This window comes from Gekko japonicus, unplaced genomic scaffold, assembly GCF_001447785.1.
Source record: "Gekko japonicus isolate JY-2015 unplaced genomic scaffold, Gekko_japonicus_V1.1 scaffold1139, whole genome shotgun sequence".
NCBI classification, from domain to species: Eukaryota; Metazoa; Chordata; class Lepidosauria; order Squamata; family Gekkonidae; genus Gekko; species Gekko japonicus.
In genome coordinates this window covers 454,565-474,056 of record NW_015172591.1, presented here as the reverse complement: position 1 = coordinate 474,056, position 19,492 = coordinate 454,565, and the positions used below count along the sequence as shown (strand labels likewise).

General features: G+C 48.4%; 1 protein-coding gene across 1 annotated transcript in view; it reads left to right on the top strand.

Annotated features, from left to right (window-relative positions):
• The window catches only part of MAP2 (microtubule associated protein 2), a 150,948-nt gene that overhangs the window by 85,575 nt on the left and 45,881 nt on the right, over nucleotides 1-19,492 (top strand). Inside the window, exon 4 of the mRNA XM_015421522.1 lies at nucleotides 19,328-19,389. Within this exon, the coding sequence (XP_015277008.1) occupies nucleotides 19,328-19,389 (62 nt within the window). The remainder of the gene's footprint in view (nucleotides 1-19,327; nucleotides 19,390-19,492) is intronic.

Here is a 19,492-nt window from a genome sequence, read left to right as displayed (position 1 = left end):
AGGGTAAAACAAGAACAGTAAAAAAAATAAAATAAAATAAGGCAAACGTTAGTGTTTCATGCCCAGCGAAATGCAAATAAAGGCAACAAAAATAACAAAAGGGCTGATAGGAATGTTAAAGCGCACCTCCCAAATACAAGAGGGTCTCGGATGTCATTTTGGTGGGGACGAACGAGCGAAGCAGCACCTCCGTTGCTCCTGGAGTGCCAACTTTTTTGTGGGTCAACTCGGCAGCCCCATGTATGACCCTTAATCTCTGCCTCCTCGTATACTTGAATCCCAAAGAAATATGGCGGGCATAATTTAACCGAAATCTGTGGTGCTCTGGCCGTCCACGTGGTGATATTAATCGTTAATCAGTCACATGCGCCATCTCGCTGCTGGGGAATGGAAAGAGTCATCAAGTCACACCTGACTGATGGCGACCCCCCATAGGGTTTTTGAGGCAAGAGACCTTCAGAGGTGGCTTGCCGTCGCCTGCCTCTCGTAGTGACCCTGGTATCCCTTGGTAGCCTCCCCTCCAAATACTAACCAGGGCAAACCCTGCTTAGCCTCCGAGATCTGAGGAGACTGGACTAGCCTGGGCCACCCGGATCAGGGAGCTGCCTCACTACCGCTGCCTTTTTACAAGAGGGAGGACTGAAAACGAGAAAGGGCGACTTGCCAAGCCGGTCTGTGGCTTTGTTGGGACTGGCGAGGGCCCAGTACCCTGAACCCGACCGCGCTACTGAAGCCAAAGGTAACCCAGGACCTTGCAGCTCAGTCACTGAGCGGTAAACATTCTGAGTTGCGTGCCGTGACCTTTCGGGTGTTCCCTATTGAGACCTTTGTCGAAAGTGCCCACGACGAAAGAGGCACGGCTGCTCAGATTGCAATGTGACAGGCTTGGGGATGTTCGGCCACGCGCCTATTTGGGTCCAACCCCATTCACTCGGAGTACAATTTATGCTTCCCTTTCAAGGGCAGTGGTAGTAGGCGGGATCTTCTCTGTCTTTCTGGGGTATGGAAAGCCAGTTGTTCCCTGCAACACACTCTGGGTTCAAGCTCTCATTAGAATCATAGAGTTGGAAGGAACCTCCAGGGTCATCTAGTCTAACCCCCTGCACAATGGAGGAAATTCACAAATACCCCCCCCCGTAACACCAATGACCCCTGCTCCATGTCCAGAAGATGACAAAAAAAAACCCTCCAGGATCCCTGGCCAAACTGGCCTGGTGGAAAACTGCTTCCTGACCTCAAAGTGGCCGTCAGCATTTCCCAGGGCATGTAAGAAAGGGCCACAAGAACTAAGCACTGATGCAACCCTCCCTGCCCTCCCTCTCATGGTCTGCCTAAGTTCACAGAGGCCCTTTCTGCACTAGACCTTAAATCCTGGTTCAACCCTGTCCCCAAACTTACATTCAACACTGCACCCGAGTTCATTCCTGTAATTATCTCGGGGTATTTTTTTGTTTCCACATTACATTGAGGTCACCCCAGTTTCGCCCCACACTTGTCCCGGGATAAACGGATGCTGTTATAACCAGGGATAAATGCAAGGTATTGTGTCGCGGTGCAAGTTGAACTCTGATAAACCCAGGGATGAGATCCAAGTGTGGAAAGGACCAGAATCCACATTGCTGTCAGATGGCCATCTAGCCTCTGCTTGAAAACCTCCAAAGGAGAGCCCGCCACCTCCCGAGGAAGCCTGTTCCACTGAGGAACCACTCTCACTGTCAGGAAGTTCTTCCTCACGTTTAGCCGAAAACTCTCTTGATTTAATTTCAGCCCATTGGTTCTGGTGCGACCTTCTGGGGCAACAGGAAACAACTCCGCCTCATTGGTTGGCTTACTTGGCACCAACAGTTTACTGTCGTGTTGAAATATATTTCTGTTTCTAATATACCTATCTCTATATCATTTCTGATTGTATGCTCTTGTTCTCTCGTCTATAGCTGGGTATAAGAAAGCCGAACTTGCTAAAAAAGCTGACGTTCAGGCTCACTCTCCCTCCAGGAAAATCATTTTAAAACCTGCTATCAAACATACTAGACCAACTCATCACTCCTGTGTTAAGCGGAAGCAGACAGGTGACTGTGCGGTCTTGTATCTATGCAACGTGGCTGGCAAACATAGACATCCTTGTTATTATTATTATTATTATTTGGAATTTCATTGCTCTACTGGCTGCTCAGAGTTTTAATTTTTTTTTCTTTCCTCCAAGACTTTTTTCGGCTGTCATGAATGATACGGCTTATTTGGTGTGTGTATGTGTGTGTGTTTTCCCATGCTCCTTATTTTATTTAACAGAAGCCATGCTCATGCCTGCTTCTCATTCTCGGACTATCGAGTTTCCGTGGTTGTTTCTCGGCATTGTGTTTTGACAGTGGTGTGGTAGATATCCCTTTATTTTGTTTGGGTCGTTTTCATTGTTTTCTTATTTTATCTTTTTTTTTGCTGTTCTGGTGGGAAAGTGCTACTAGCTTTAAAACCATGGTTTGCGTTTTTCCCCCCATCGCCTTCATGCATAATAATAAGCATTGTCTGAGCTTGTGTCGATATTGTCCACATTAGCTCTTTGAAATCTAATGACTGTGGTTTACTTTTTGAAAGTTTTATGTATAAGAACAACAGGATCTGCAGGTGAATCCAGGTCCGTCATGAAGCTGGAAGAGAAGATATCTGCAGTCAGGACTAACCCTTCCTAGACACTGGGGATATCTCACACCCCAGAAGTTATTTAAAAATGGTTTACCCATCTAAAGCTTTCTACAGGCACCATACTCCTGTTATGCTTCCTCCCCAATGAACTGCAGTGCCCTAAAGTCCCTCTCTTCCCTCCCCACTGCCTTTCTTTTTAAAGTCTGAGGTTTATCAAAAGGGTCAATGGGCCATTCTGGCCCCCAATAGAGTTGGCTTGAAAATGAAAGTACTATGCATAATCGTAATTGGGGTTCTAATGACCCCAGCAGATGATTTTAGCACTGTTCCCATGTATAAATAGATGGACCAACACCTATTATTGCCACTTTATAGAAAGGCGGAGCAAACAACAAAAACTAAAATTTCGTTCCATAACTTATATCTGTAGACATTTGTTGATTTCAGGGTTTTACACCACTTTTGGAATTGGGGGTTGAAATGACCCCCCAAGGAAACCAGTGTTTGCAGCCTGAATTGTTGTGTTATATAGTAGAAGCAAGTAAAGGTCTTGTGTTTGTGCTCTGTCAAAGCCTCCCATATGTTTATAGCCCCATGGAAAAGCTCAAATTGAACTGTATGGCAGTTTTGGAAATGGGGTCATTCCATCTCCCTGAAAGGCAAGCCTGGACATGTTTGCAGGCATTCTTTGAAATTCACATTTCCCAGACCTGAAGAAGCCATTCAGCCTGGAACTTTAGATGACCCCTAGCCATCTGTCCACTGAGCTGATTTTGTTGTGCTCTATCAACACTCAAATTGAACTGCATTGCATTTTGGAAATGGGGTCATTTTGCCCCCCTGCAAGACAAGCCCAGGCATGTCTGCAAGCATCCACTGAATCTTTGCACATTTTCCAGACTTGAAGAAGCCATTCAGCCTGGAACTCTAGATTTATTTATTTATTTATTTATTTGTTCGATTTATACCCCGCCCTCCCCAGCAGGCTCAGGACGGCTACAACAAAGGCAATTGCCATAACAACAGTTAAAACATCATAAAACAATCATTACACAATAAAAACAATCATTAAGTAAAGTGCGGTGCTCTTGATGTTAAAATGTTTTTCTCAGTCCAAGATGAGTTCATTCATTAACCTAACCTGACAGCATGCATTCTTTGGTTCTTTGCTTACCTAGGCATCTGGGCGTCTGCCCAGGGCCGGCTCACCTCCAGATCTAGTCCACCATCAAAGATGGCAGCTCGGTGGTGGTACAGTGGTGGCGGCGGCTCCTATACAAAGGCCTGGCAGAAGAGCTCCGTCTTGCAAGCCCTGCGGAACTGCGCCAGGTCCCGCAGGGCCCGAATCTGTTCTGGATGCCCGTTCCACCAGACAGGAGCCGCTGCCGAAAAAGCCCTGGCCCTGGTTGCAGCCAGCTTGATGTCCTTGGGGCTGGGAACCATCAGTAGGTGCTGCGACCCCGACCGTAGCGCTCTTGGGGGAACATATGGGGAAAGGCGGTCCCTTAGGTACGCTGGACCCTGGCCATTAAGGGCTTTATAGGTAAGAACCAACACTTTGAAGCGAATCCGGTATGCTATAGGCAGCCAGTGCAGTGCCTTCAGCGCAGGCTGGATGTGGTCCCGTCTAGTAAGACCCATCAACAGCCTGGCCGCCGCGTTCTGCACCAGCTGCAGCTTTCGGATTAGCGACAAAGGCAGCCCCATGTAGAGAGCATTGCAGTAGTCCAACCTTGAGGTGACCGTCGCATGGATCACTGTGGCCAAGTCATTGCGGTCAAGGTAAGGAACCAACTGCCGCTCCAGCCGAAGATGGTAAAAGGCTGACTTGGCAGTGGCTGCCACCTGGCCCTCCATTGATAAGGTGGAGTCCAGGAGCACTCCCAAACTCCTAACCTCCGACACCGGCACGAGCGGTGCCCCATCGAAGGCCGGGAGAGGGAGTCCCAACCCCGAACCGACCCGACTTAGGTCCAGGACCTCCGTCTTCACCGGGTTTAACTTCAGCCGACTCAGCCTGAGCCAACCAGCCACATCTTGAAGTGCCCGATGAAGGTCATCTGGGTCGGAGTTCGACCAGCCGCCCAACATCAGATAGAGCTGGGTGTCATCCACATATTGATGACACCCAAGCTCAAACCTCCGGACAATCTGGGCAAGGGGGCGCATATAGATGTTAAATAGCATCGGGGACAGTACCACCCCCTGAGGCACCCCACACTCAAGAGGATGCCTCCGGGACTGCTGTTCCCCTATCGCCACCCTTTGTCCCCGACCTTGCAGGAACGAGGCAAGCCATTGAAGGGCGAGCCCCTGAATCCCCATGTCGGCAAGGCGGCGGGCCAGCAGCTGATGGTCAACCGTATCAAAAGCGGCCGACAGATCTAACAACAGCAATGCTGCCACACCGCCTTGATCCAGATGCCTACGGAGGTCATCAGTCAGGGCGACCAAAGCCGTCTCCGTCCCATGACCCGGGCGAAAACTGGACTGGAAGGGATCTAGGACTGAAGCATCCTTCAAAATGCCCTGTAGCTGTGACGCCACCGCCCTCTTTATAAGTTTGCCCAAATAGGGCAAATTGGACACCGGCCGATAGCTGGCCAATTCAGCCGGGTCCAGAGATGGCTTTTTCAAGAGAGGGCGGACCATCGCCTCCTTGAGTGCTTTGGGGAACCGTCCTTCCGAAAGGGACTTGTTGATAATCTCCCACAGAGCACCTCGAAACCCCTCATGGCCCGCTTTAATGAGCCAGGAGGGGCACGGATCAAGGACGCATGTGGTTGGGCGCACAGATACAAGCAATCTGTCAACTTCGTCCAGACTGAGTGGGCTAAAGTATTCTAAACCCGGAACCGAAGGCGTGCAAGGGCCTCAAGTTCACTTACTGTCCCAATTGTGGTCGGGAGGTCGCGGCGGAGCACCAAGACTTTATCTGCAAAATAGCTCGCAAAAGCCTCGCAGCCAATGTCCAATTCCCTATCGTTTCGCCTGCCATGGGGCAGGTCTGTCAGAGACCGAATCGTACTAAATAATTGGGCCGGGCGTGAGCTAGCAGATGCAATGGAGGCCGCATAGAACTCTTTCTTCGCGGCCTTCACTGCCATCTCATAGGCCTTCATAAGCGTCCTATAGGATGTTCTTGATGCTTCGTCACGCCGCCACCCCTAGTCAGCTTAGTCCTCTAAACTGATTGTTTCCCTTCAGATTTTCCAAACCCCTGGGTGACCTTCTCAGCTTTACATAGTTGAGGAGGTAGTGGATTATTTATTTATTTACTGTCAGATTTATACCCCGCCCTCCCCGCAAAGCAGGCTCAGGGCGGCTTCCAATGACATAAATACATGATAAAAACAGACATAATAGAAATTAAGGCATAACAGTTAAAATTAATGCATTACAAAGTGCTGGCGGCAGTTAAAATTACAATGCTGGTGGCAGTTAAGATTTCAATGACAATATAAGGGGGTGTGAGATCCTCGCATACCCACTTGCATTTCTACCTTGGCACACCTGTAGCGTACTTCACTGAAGTTTTGCCTACGCTAGAGATTCAAAACTCCTTTGAAGAACAATGGAAGAACTTATGTCTTATGCTTAAAATAATGGTAGGGTCAGTTTGACCCCATTTACGTTTCTGTGGGGGGTTGATGTTTTCAATGAGGGGTATTTTTGACCCTGATTTGAAATTTTACTCTTCTTTGTCTTGGATTACTGAAGGAAGTTACTCTTGAGGCCTGATTTCTTTCTTAGTAGCTAATGCCATGATTGAGAGAGCTATCAGGTTTCCATTACTTTTGCTGTAATATATAGTCATTTTTTTGTTCTCTAGTGTGGCTGCCATGGGCAACATGGTGCCTGCCACTGTGTTCCTAGTGCCTACTTGATTCTGACCTAAAGCATCGCTTCCCTAAAGGAAAGGGACAATTCACCTCATCTTTGGATCTGGAGGGAGCACCCATTCAGAAATAGCAATTCCCATCTCAGGGGGATGCTTGACTCTGATCCTCCCAATATTTTGCGATTTTTCCCCTATGGTACCCCATTTTGTGATTGGCCTCATCTCCCAAGGTGACCATTTTGTATTGGTGCCCACTACCTTTTCTTATAATTCCATAAGTGTCCGTAGGGTGAGCAAGTTTCGGAAACGCTGATTTAGATTCTGGCGGCGATGGTGGTGAAAAGCATGGTCAAGTCTTATGGCGACCCCATAGAATTTTCAAGGCAAGAGACGTTCGGAGGTTGTTTTGTCCCGGCCTGCCTCTACACAGAGACCCTGGACTTGCTTGGTGGTCTCCCATCCCATTACCGACCAGGACCAACCCTACTTAACTTCTGAGATCTGAAGAGATACGGGCTAGCCGGGGCTGCCCAGGTCAGGGCTAGATTCTCCGAACCCTAGGGAAATCTCCCTTTCCCCCCTGCTAGTTCAAGCAACACAGAAACAACTGTGTTCCTTTAGCCTTTTCATATTAAATGATATTTTCACTCTAGGTGTCCACAAATAAAAGATTTTTTTTGTTATTATCCATGAAGTTCCACTAGACAGCTGAGTAGCACCTTAAAGCTTTTTTAAAAAATTTCACCTTAATTCCATTTAGTAGTAGTAGTAGTTATAGCTCGCCCATCCCATAAGCGGGCTCAGGCCGGGTAACATCATAAAAACAGCACAATAAATACAATTAAAATTAAACAAGTTAGGAATTCAAGCAATCATAAACATTAAAACTCAGTCACACTTCTGACAGTCACTGGTTGTACGGTTCTTTAGCATATTATTTGGGTTAATAGATGGATAAGTGACACCCACCCCAGGGAGGCCATAGAGAGACGTCCACTGCCTCAAACACAGGCCTGGCCGAACAGCTCTGTCTTACATGCCCTGCGGAAGGCATTTACAGAAAGATGGCCTTTGGCTCATAGTTATCATCAATGAAAGTGGTATTTTATAGCAAATAAAATACGTTTTATTAAATACAGCTGCAAAGATATTTTTTCCGCCCGTGCATGACCCCACAAAACCGAGGAAAAGCAGATTATTTTATAATCTGTGTGTACTATAGAACGTGTTGCGGTTTATGCACACGACTCTCAGTTGGAGAGATCAACCACAAAATATGCATCGTACATCTACTATTGGAATTAGGGTGTTAAGAGAAATTATTATTTGAGTTGCAGTACAACAACTTATGCTTTCGTGGTATTAAGATTCTTCGTTTCTAAAACAAATGTGAAAACACTGCAGTTAAAACCTCTGAGCGGAAACGAAAACGGTAGCAACCTCCTTTTCCTGCAGCTCTCCCGATGTCCTCTGCTTGTGGCATCTAGGTTTTATTTTGGCGATGAGGGAAGACTGTATCCTTTACAGAGCTTTTTTGCACTTTTGTTCTTCCAGAGTGAGCTGGCATTCTCCCTCCATTCTGGGGGACGTATCCAGGTTTCAAAAAAGGACAGGGAGGGCAGACAAAGAGCAGAGAGGCCAACCTTTCACGCCTTTGCATGAGAGGCAGGATATTTTATTGTTTTTGCTGAGTCAGGATAAAGTCTAGGGTTGCCAAGTGCATCTTCGCCGGGAGCGGGGGGCTGCCAGACGGTGTCCTGTGCGTGTGCGCACCGCACGCGCATCACCTGGAAGTGACGGGAGGACGCCAGGCACACTGGGGGTGGGGCCACGGCCATTCAAGGGAAAACCATAGAGTTTTCCTTTGTATGGCCGTGGCCCCACCCCCAGCGTGCCCGGCGTGCCCACGTCACTTCCTGGTGACACGCACGCAGGGGTGGGGTTTCCCCCGGGGCCCGATTCCACGGCATCGGAAATTGGGCCTCCAAAGCGGGAGTTTACCCGCCACCCGCTTCCACTTGGCAGCCCTAATAAAGTCTCTGGCAACTGGGAATAGCTTATTTCCTCTTTGCCACTCTGTCGACTTGTAGGATTTATCTTCCTCTCCACCAGCTCCGTGGTTTTCGCAGATACTACTGGAACGCATTTCAAGCGTTCTATCAAGCCATGTTTGAGGATCGTTAACTGTGATTCAGTGTAATGTCTAAACCAGGAGGGCTTCTGTCAGGTTCGCAGTGGAACTGGCTGTCTTCTTCTTCCAGTTCTGCTGCTGCTGCGTCATCGTAGGTTTGCAGCTTACAGATACATGCCTGAACAGCCTACTCAAGATTGCAACAGCACAGACATTTTCATGCAATAATTCAGAGCAAGAGGTGTCAGTTATCAGACACTGTTAAAGAAACAAAATATTGCAAGAGTGCTAATGTATTAAGCATGTTTTTATTTTAAGTCTAAAAAACCCCTTTGTGTTTGTGCCCTTTATAAAGTTTATATCTCCGCTACCTGGCATTACATTTAATGACACACATGGCCCAGTCCAACAAGGTCTCATTTATGTCAGATCCGGCCCTCATAACAGATGAGTTCGACACCCCTAGTCTAAACTGTCAAACCATGGTTCCTGATGGGTCAACAAACCAGAACTAGACAGCACAGCTTGAAGTTGGGGCAGCCCACCCCCTAGGCAACCCCGGACTTTTGTCTAGGGCACCAGACAGCAGTGGCACCCCTGGTCCCGGTGCCACCATCCTGGTCAGCTGACCACCTGGCCGGTCATCCAGTTCCAGTCTCAGTTGTCCTCTGATGCAGCGGGAGAGAGTGGGGGAAGGGGAATTGTGTCAGAACCCAGAAGTGACACCACTTCCATGCAATGCTCTAGGACCCCCGAAATCTCTATGGTGTTTACCATAAAGATTTTGGGGGTTCCTAGAGCGTCATCCAGAGGTGGCCTCGCTTCCAGGTTTCATCGCAATCCTCTCCTTTCTCCCACTGTATTAATAGACTCAAGACACTCCCCCCCCGGGGGGGGTGCTTGGCCAGCTTGCCCGTGGCACAGAAAGCCCTTGAGCCAACCTGCCTGAAGTACATTTTGCTGATCATGGTTTGTGCTGCCTGTCCTTTGGCCTCCTATCCAACTCCACAAAGAATCCCTGAAGCCAGTGGTCAAAGGCCACCGCTCCTAGGGAAATCTGAAATGGAAGGTGGAAAACGAAAGCCAACAAGCGGCTCCAAACCGCGGCTTGTCCGTATGTTCAGAAGTGTTTTGGGGTTAGCGATTGCAATGAACCTTTCTGTGGTTCTCCATAGCTAGTGGATACAGCAGACACAACTGTGATTGACCCACATATACTGTGAGCAGCGTGGCTATTCTGAGCTCAGGGGAGGGACCTCCGCTGCCTTTCCGATTGCACAAATGATGTCTTCCACGTTGAGCGTATTCTTTGAATGGGACGCTTACAGACATGCTTTGGGAGTCTTGTGCATATCCAGAGAGCCAGTTTGCAGGCCTTTCTGCCAGTGCCCTCTTGAGTGGCATGCGTCATTCGTTTATGGTAAAAGGGGTTGTAACCTACACAACATTGTTGGTTGAGTCCTATCACAAAGACCGCTGGGCGCTCAGACAGGCAGGGGGAAACCAAAGTCATATGAGCAAGGAACTGAGGTCCAGGGAGACGGCTGGGACCAATGCTCCCTCTAAGCTGTGGAGTCTTGGGAGCAAAAATTCTACTTGGTGAGCTACTGGCCTTAAAGTTGTGCATGAGCGATTTGGCTGCTGCATCAATTAGTTTGCTCTGGAGCCATCCTTCCTGAGCGAAGACAAAAAAATGTGTTTATTTATTTATTTATTTATTTACCTTATACTTGATATACAGCCCTAATCCCCGAAGGGGTCTCTGGGCGGTTCACATTTTTGTCATTCTAGGAACTGAATTATCCTATCTAGGGCCACATCGAGAATAGGGGTGGGACTATCTACCAGCACCCTCAGTGGTATATATGCTCTCTTTCTGCATCCTTGGCTCGGCTCAGGGTCTGTTCATACTTTTTTTTTTTGCGGCTAAGTTGACACAGTTTTTTTTTCTTCTCGGCTGCTGGGCCGGCGCGGCGTCCCACTCCTGGCTTGTGTGAGCCGGAGGCTAAAAAACTGTGAGCTGGCTCACAATCACTCAGCTTAGAGGGAACACTGGTTGGAATCTGGCTCTTCCTGTTTGTGCTCCTGTCCGATGTGGCATTTCAGCATTTTTTTTGGTGGGCATGCATAGGAAGGAGGTCATCAAGCCCCGAGTCCTTTCCGGTGAGGTGAAGGGCTGGCAGGGAGAAGGCGGGGCTCTTCATTCTTCCGCCTGTCCACCATTTTGTCCATTGAGAATCAGTCCTTTGTCTGAGGGGGCCGTAATAATTCTAAACAGGTAAACGGCCAGCCAAAGAAAGAGCGAAACAGCTGCCCTCCCTTCCCACCCCCCTGTTTTCAGTCTGAAGCCACCTGTGGCTGCTACGAATCAAAAATAAAAACTGCTTGGGGGGAAGGAAAAAAATCAGGGAATGGCACATAACATTTTTTTTTAACCACACGTAATGATGTCTTGACACAGGAGACATGAAATAGCTCCTGCTTCACTTTGGCCTGTCAAGCAAAAGTAACCCTACACTGACAAGAACGCTTCTCGGCAGTGTTCCCTCTAAGCCAAGGTAGTGTGAGCTAGCTCACAGTTTTTTAGCCTTCAGCTCACGCATTTTTGTCTTTGCTCAGGAAGGGATGGCTCCAGGGCATTAGCCAAATCGCTTGCTCACAACTTTAACGCCAGTAGCTCACAAAGTAGAATTTTTGCTCCCGAGACTCCACGGCTTAGAGGGAGTATGGCTCCTCAGCATTACAAATGCCTCCCCTCGGCTTCCTTCGCCCCATGGCCCATGGCTCGATGTTCACATAATTAGCCTGAGAGAGCCACAGAGGCAAACCACATGTGCGAAATACCATCCTTCTTGGCGGGAGAAGTCGGCCTCCATGCTGAGGTGGAGTCTTGCAATGCAGGAATGAGTCACAGCCCTCAAACGGCCCCCTAGGCTGGATCGGGCTGCTTCTGTCAGAATTAAACCTCTGAAAACGGTTTAACTGAAACTTCTGGGGTGGGGGGGAATCCCCCACACCCTCTTCCTCATCTCTCCTTCCCTGTTGACCTGGCTAGGACCATTTTGGTGGCAGAGGGGATGGAAGAGCCCCCGTCCCCTTTGTCTCTATCTCCTCAGAGCCTTTCCAGAAGTTTCCTTGGGATTGGTAGTTCTCCGAAGGCCAGACAACCTAAATTTAAGGGGTTGAGGTGGAGAGTTCCTGGGCAGGGAGACACTCATGATAGCACTACCAGGAGTGCCAATATCTCTGAAGTTTTGAATGGAGCTGGGGGGGGGGTGTGAACGCTGTTTCCTAGAGAAAACAACTTAGTTTATTGAGCACAGTTCTAAAACAAGCCCTAGGAAGGACGGCCTGTCTGAAGAAGTGAGCGGCGACTCACGAAAGCTCCTACTACCCTGCCACAAATTTTGTTAGTCTTTAAGGTGCCACTGGACTCTTGCTCTCTTCTACTACGTATAATAAGTAGCTGTAACAACTCTTCAAATGTTGCGTTTGAGGTATTTTTACCTCAGTATAATCTCCCCCGGGAGCTGAACCTGCGTGTCCCTTCTTCACTGATACTCCAAAATCAGGGCATAAGCTCAGTGGGAGTGTGGCCCAAGGTTGGCAACTCTGCATAATCCACATCCCTTGTTTTGGTTATTTCTGTACAAGCAGTTCTTTTAGTTGATAAGCAATCCACAGGCCAAGAACTCCCAAAAGTATTCTATTACATTCCTGCAGCGGCAGTCTTCAGCATATTTACCTGGAAGAAAATCCTGTGGAAATCAATGGGACTTTATTCCAAGTAAGCATGCATAGGTTACTTGCAATTCAAATATAGGTTATTTCTATAAAAACAGCTGTTGTAGTTACTTAGTCACAGGCCAAGAACTCCCAAAACTATTCCATTACATTCCTACAGCTGCAATCTTCAGCATATTTACCTGGAAGAAAGTCCTGCGGAAATCAATTGGACTTTATTCCGAGTAAACATGCATAGGTTACGTAAAAGAGTAACCCTATAGTATAAATTTAAGGGGGAGGGGAAGCCAAGCTTGTAGGAGTTTCTTCACACAATCAAGTATACCTAGTATTCCAGATGTGAAGATTACTTCAATTCAAATATAGGTTATTTCTATAAGAACAACTGTTGTAGTTACTTAGTCACAGGCCAAAAACTCCCAAAACTATTCTATTACATTCCTACAGCTGCAATCTTCAGCATATTTACCTGGAAGAAAGTCCTGCGGAAATCAATGGGACCTTATTCTGAGTAAACATGCATAGGTTACGTAAAAGAGTAACCCTGTAGTATAAATTTAAGGGGGAGGGGAAGCGAAGCTTGTAGGAGCTTCTTCACACAATCAAGTATACCTGGTATTCCAGATGTGAAGATTACTTCAATTCAAATATAGGTTATTTCTATAAGAACAGCTGTTGTAGTTACTTAGTCACAGGCCAAGAACTCCCAAAACTATTCTATTACATTCCTACAGCTGCAATCTTCAGCATATTTACCTGGAAGAAAGTCCTGCGGAAATCAATGGGACCTTATTCTGAGTAAACATGCATAGGTTACGTAAAAGAGTAACCCTGTAGTATAAATTTAAGGGGGAGGGGAAGCGAAGCTTGTAGGAGCTTCTTCACACAATCAAGTATACCTGGTATTCCAGATGTGAAGATTACTTCAATTCAAATATAGGTTATTTCTATAAGAACAGCTGTTGTAGTTACTTAGTCACAGGCCAAGAACTCCCAAAACTATTCTATTACATTCCTACAGCTGCAATCTTCAGCATATTTACCTGGAAGAAAATCCTGCAGAAATCAATGGGACTTTATTCCGAGTAAACATGCATAGGTTACGTAAAAGAATAACCCTGTAGTATAAGTTTTAGGGGGGAGGTGAACCCAAGCTTGGAGGAGTTTCTTCACACAGTCAAGTATACCTGGTGTTCCGGATGTTGGATTGCCACCCCTCAACAATAGACAAAAAGGAAAACGTCAGAGGAGGCCAAACTTTGGAAGGAAGTGTTTCAGATCGCCATGCTCATTTGAATGTCGCCTTTATCCGCCTTGGCTCTTTGATTGGTCAAAAGCGTCAGACTCCTGCTTCCTTTGTGACATCACAGCGTTGATCTCACAGGGCCAGCAGGAGCATCAAGCTGAGACTTTTGAAGGGGGACAAACATGCATTAGGGTTGTCCTCCTCTTCTTCAACGTCCGGGTGACTGCCCCAGCGTTAAAACATGTCCCTTGCATGAGTGAACTGGTAGCCGACTTCCAAGGGACAGGGTGGAGCCATGATCCAGCCTTATTGTCTAGATGGAGTGATTGGAAGGCTTTCAGGTAAGCTAGGAACGAGAAGCGGTCTCCATTTGTTTCACCGCAGTGGATATTTTGTGTGTGATACTGCGGGAAGGATGTCGTGGGGAAGGAGCCGACGGAAGCAAGAAGTAACGAAGCGTCAGGCAGGCAGCTCATGGTAAATGGACCCCACTAGAAATGTACAACCGGGATGGCAAGCGTTCCTTCCTCTCTTCTCACACTCCCTGCCACAGATGTTTCTCGAAGACAATAAAAGGTTATATGTCGGGGGGCACCCCGTCAGAGGAGGGCGACCAAGAGATTGAGGGGTTAGGGTTCCATGGGGAAAGGCTGAAGAGCCCAGGACTTTTCAGTTTAGAGAAGAGACGACTAAATTCGGAGGCTGCAGCCGGTGCAGAATGCGGCGGCCAGGTTGCTGGTGGGTACCCCTAAATGGGAACACATCCAGCCTGTGCTGAAGGCGCTGCACTGGCTACCTATAGCGTACCGGATTCGTTTCAAAGGTCTGGTGCTCACCTTTAAAGCCCTACATGGCCAGGGTCCGACATACCTGAGGGACCGCCTTTCCCCATACAGGCCCCAAAGAGCACTTCAGTCGGGGTCACAGAACCGCTTAGTGACCCCAGGCCCTAAAGAGGCCAGGCTAGCTACTACGAGGGCCAGGTCCTTTTCGGTGGCGGCCCCTATCTGGTGGAATGAGCTCCTGGAGGAGATCAGGGCTCTGCGGGACCTTTTACAGTTCCGCAGAGCCTGTAAGACAGAGCTCTTCCACCAGGCTTTTGAATAGGGGCCGCCGCCGCCACTACCACCACCACATATATGCGGAGCAGGACTGTCAAGAGAGGCTAATGAGAAACTGGAACATCATTGCTCATGCCGTCCCCCTCCTGATTCGATCTTGGACCTCTTTCTGACATGTAATGGGGAGTGTGTAAGTCTAGTCCTCCATGTATCTTGTGAGCTATGAATTGTTTTAACTTCTGTTGTTTTAATGTATCTGTTTTATAGCACTTTGTGCCCTGTAAGCCGCCCTGAGCCTGTGTGCGGGGAGGGCGGGATAGAAATGGAATGAAATAAATAAATAAATAAGCAGGGACATAGGTTTATAAACTTATGCGTGGGGTGGAGGGAGCTGCCAAAGGGACATTTTTCTCCCTCCCCCAAAATGCTAGAACTCAAGGGCATCCGATGAAGCTGACGGGCATCCGATGAAGCTGACGGGCAGTAGGTTCCGGGCGGACAAAAGGAAATACTGCTTGACACAGAGAGTGATTAAAATGTGGAATTTGCTGCCAGAGGATGTGGTGATGGCCACAGGAATAGACAGCTTTAAAGGGGGATTAGATAGATTCACGGAGGATAAATCTATCAGTGGCTACTAGCCATGGTGACTGAGGGGAACCTCCACATTCAGAAGCACTAATCCTCTGAATCCCAGAGCCAGGAAGCAACATCAGAGGAGGGCCTCGGCCTCTATACCCTGTTGTTGGCCCTCCGGAGGAACTGGTTGGCCACTGTGTGAGACAGGATGCTGAACTAGATGGACCACTGGTCTCATCCAGCAGGGCTCTTCTGATGTTCCTATGAAGGACTTGGCCTCCATGCCCTGTTGTTGGCCCTCCAGAGGAACTAGTTGGCCACTGTGTGAGACAGGATGCTGGACTAGATGGACCACTGGTCTCATCCAGCAGGGCTCTTCTGATGTTCCTATGAAGGACTTGGCCTCCATGCCCTGTTGTTGGCCCTCCAGAGGAACTGGTTGGCCACTGTGTGAGACAGGATGCTGGACTAGATGGACCACTGGTCTGATCCAGCACGGCCCTTCTTATGTTCTTATCAGGAGAAGGCCTCAGCCTCTCTGCCCTGTTGTTGGCCCTCCGGAGGAAATGGTTGGCCACTGTGTGAGACAGGATGCTGGACTAGATGGATGATCAGTCTGATCCAGCAGGGCACTTCTTAGGTGGCGGTCACATGTGCGAGATAAGCGAGCCTATTCTCTCCGGAGGAAATTGACCCGCAGTTGCGCGATCACGCAGTCCTTGGAAGCTGCGGGGGCAGCCTGCCACTGCGTGATCAGACGCAACCGTGGGTGAGTCGGGTTTGGGGTTTTTTTACCGTTTGTTTTCTATTTGCTTAAACGGGGGAATCGATGAATCACATCTCAGCACTGAGGGCTCCCTGTGGAGTGTGGGATGATGCACATCCTGAGGAGGGGGAACAAAACAACGGCACGGAGTCGGGATGGCCTGACCAGACCATCCCGATGCCATGAGAGCGCGCTGGAGCCATCAGGCAGGGTAAAGTCGGTCTGTGGCCCGTTTGCTACCCAACTTTCCCTGGTGTCTTTCTATTCGGCTTCTGCGGCGGAGCAAAATGGGTTGCCGATGGGTGTGGGGTGCTTCCCAGATGTTCGTGTCTGATCACGCCCTTTAAATCCACCCGGCATTCGCATCTATGGTGCGGCTAATCGTGCGTGTGATCGCACCCTTACATTCTTATATTCATCTGGCTGAACGTTCAATGACAAAAGGAAGGATGAGAAAAGGCAGGAGGGCCAACCTCCAGGTGGTTATAATCAGTGCTCCCTCTAAGCTGTGGAGTCTTGTGAGCAAAGATTCTACTTTGTGAGCTACTGGCATTAAAGTTGTGAGTGAGCGATTTGGCCGCGGTATAAATTGGTTTGCTCTGGAGCCCTCCTTCCTGAGCTAAGACAAAAATGTGCCAGCCAGAGGCTAAAAAACTGTGAGCTAGCTCACACTAACCCAGCTTAGAGGGAACACTGGAATCCAGAGAGATCCAGGGGGACAAGGTATAAGAAAAAATAGAGGAGCCATGAAATAATAACTATGGAAAGTTCAATACTTCAATATTTTCTTATTATAGTACACGTGTCTTTACAACAGTACATATCTTAATCACAATAAACAATCCGTTATCAATGTCAACAGTCCATTCTAACGATGAATGAAAGTGCTAGTAAGTGTTCTTTCTGAGATTAAAGTGCTTGTGCTGTAGTAAAAAAAAAAAAAGGCCTCGGGTTAGAACGGATAAAAGGAAGGACTTCTTCACCCAAAGAGTGATTAACACATGGGATTCACTGCCACAGGAGGTGGTGGCAGCTACAAGCATGGACAGCTTCAAGCGGGAATTAGATAAACATATGGAGCAGAGGTCCATCGGTGGCTATTAGCCACAAGGTATAGATAGGAACTCTCGTTCTGGGACAAGGGATTCTCTGTATTCTTGGTGCTGGGGGGGCAACAGTGGGAGGGCTTCTAGTGTCCTGGCCCCACTGGTGGACCTCCTGATGGCACCTGGTATTTTTGGCCACTGTGTGACAGAGTGTTGGACTGGATGGGCCACTGGCCTGACCCAACATTGGCTTCTCTTATGTTCTTATGGCCCTCCAGAGGAACTGGTTGGCCACTGTGTGAGACAAGATGCTGGGCTAGATGGACTATTGGTCTGATCCAGCAGGGCTCTTCTTATGTTCACGTTGGCAATGGAAAAGCAATGGAACATTCATTTTTGGCAAGTCAGATGTGCTTCATTTGCCTGGGCCAAGGGCTGGGTCAGTGTCAGCCTACCCTGAGGTAGGGCAGCTGCCAGGGCCCAGAGTTTCCAGTAGGGGCTATTGCTGCAGAGCCCCCAACCACACGCTGGGTGGACAATAAGAACATAAGAGAAGCCATGATGGATCAGGCCAATGGCCCATCCAATCCAACACTCTGGGTCACACAGTGGCCAAAACCCAGGGGGCCATCAGCAGGTCCATCAGTGGGTGGTGGGGTCCCATCAGCACACACCCCCCAGCACCATCAGGGGAAGGACATACGGTCAGTGTGAAGGCTCACAAATGGGTGTCGGGAGGGAAGGACATACAGGCAGGTAGGGATGTGGGTGGGCTGGAAGGAAGGCATGAGCAGGGGTGGGTCTTGGTAGGGGCTAGAAGAGAAGAGGGGGCTCTTAAGCACTGTCTACCTGGGGACCCCCTAAACTGTCCCTGGCCAAGGGGGATCTTATCATAACTGCTCTCAAGTCTCAACACAGATCTGTACATTTTTAGTCCTGTCCTCTGTAAATCATCGGACGCCTTTGATTTCTAGATAATGCACCAGCTGAACGTCAGAGTAAGACTGTACGTTTAATTCGCAGACACCCGGGGATCTCATTCACGCTGGTCAGACCCTTAGCGGGTAGAAACCGAGTCAGAGTCATAAGACCCTTGGAATCCTGTCCTTTGCAGTCCTTCACAGAGAGCAGACCCAAAAGCTGTGCCTATGATGCTAACGCACGTCTCCAAGTTAGGGTCATCAGGTCCCCCCCCCCCCGGCCACTGGCGGGAGATGGGGGGTAGAGTTGTCAGATCCAGCCGGCGAAACTCTTGGAGATTTGGGCATGGAGCCTGGGGAGGACAGAGACCTCAGTGGGGTACGATGCCAGAGAGTCTGCCCTTCCCAGCTTCTGTTACCTCTAGGGAACTGATCTCTGTAGTCTGGAGAAGAGCCAGTTTGGTGTCGTGGTTAAGTGCGCGGACTCTAATCTGGGAGAACTGGGTTTGGTTCCCCACTCCTCCACTCGCAGCTGCTGGATGACCTTGGGCAAGCCGTAGTTCTGTCAGAGCCGTTCCTGAAAGAGCAGTTTGTGTCAGAGCTCTCTCAGTCCCACCTCCCTCACAGGGTGTCTGTTGTGGGGAAGGGAAGGGAAAGGAGTTTGTAAGCCCCTCTGAGACTCCGAGTGAAGGGCGAGGTATAAATCCAATCTCTTTCTTCTTCTTCTTCTTCTGCTTCCTCTTCTTCCTCTTCTTCTTCTGAGGGGTCTCCAGGCCCTACTTGGAGGTTAGCACCCTTACTCCAAGTCCTGCTTTCTCTCTGTGCATGTGAGGATGACTTCAATTCAAACTGTGCGTGTCTGATCGCACACCACTGAAAACTCACTTTTCAGTGATGTAGTCATTTATTACTGGTTTATTTGAATGGCTTCCGCCCTGCCCTTTGCAAAACCATGCCCGGAAATGTGTAAAATGCACGTTTAATGCTACATCACCTCTGGCTCCCCTACCCAACCCAGGTGTTACACCCCTATCTTACCAAAAAGGCCCGGTACTGCTGTTTCCTGAATAGGATTCTAAATATCCCAGTTCATTCCAAAATCACACGTGACTTTGAAAAGCCGCCATCTTTTTTTTTTAAAATGGTTGCCCAGTGCGGGAGGGAGAAAAGATCAGAGATTGGTTTCTCACCTTCCCATTTTCTTTTTTATTTCACACCAGCTTTTGCTAATGATGAGTGTGTTAACGTCTTAGGGTTGCATGGTACTTCGGACGGAGAGGATGATGCTGAAATTATCATTTCCAACCAGTAAAGGTCTGTTTTGTTTTTCTTGTTTTAATGTCTACGTCACAGCTGCTGGAGGCGAAACAAATCAAACTCCTGGGGTCTTTAAGCAAGCGAAGGAAAAACTTTCAGTAAGTAAAAAAAGCATTTTCTGCATTATTCATGCCGGTCCAGTCCCCTTTTGTGTCTTAGATATCTTTATGGAGATTTTTTTTTCGTTTTTAGACTCCATCT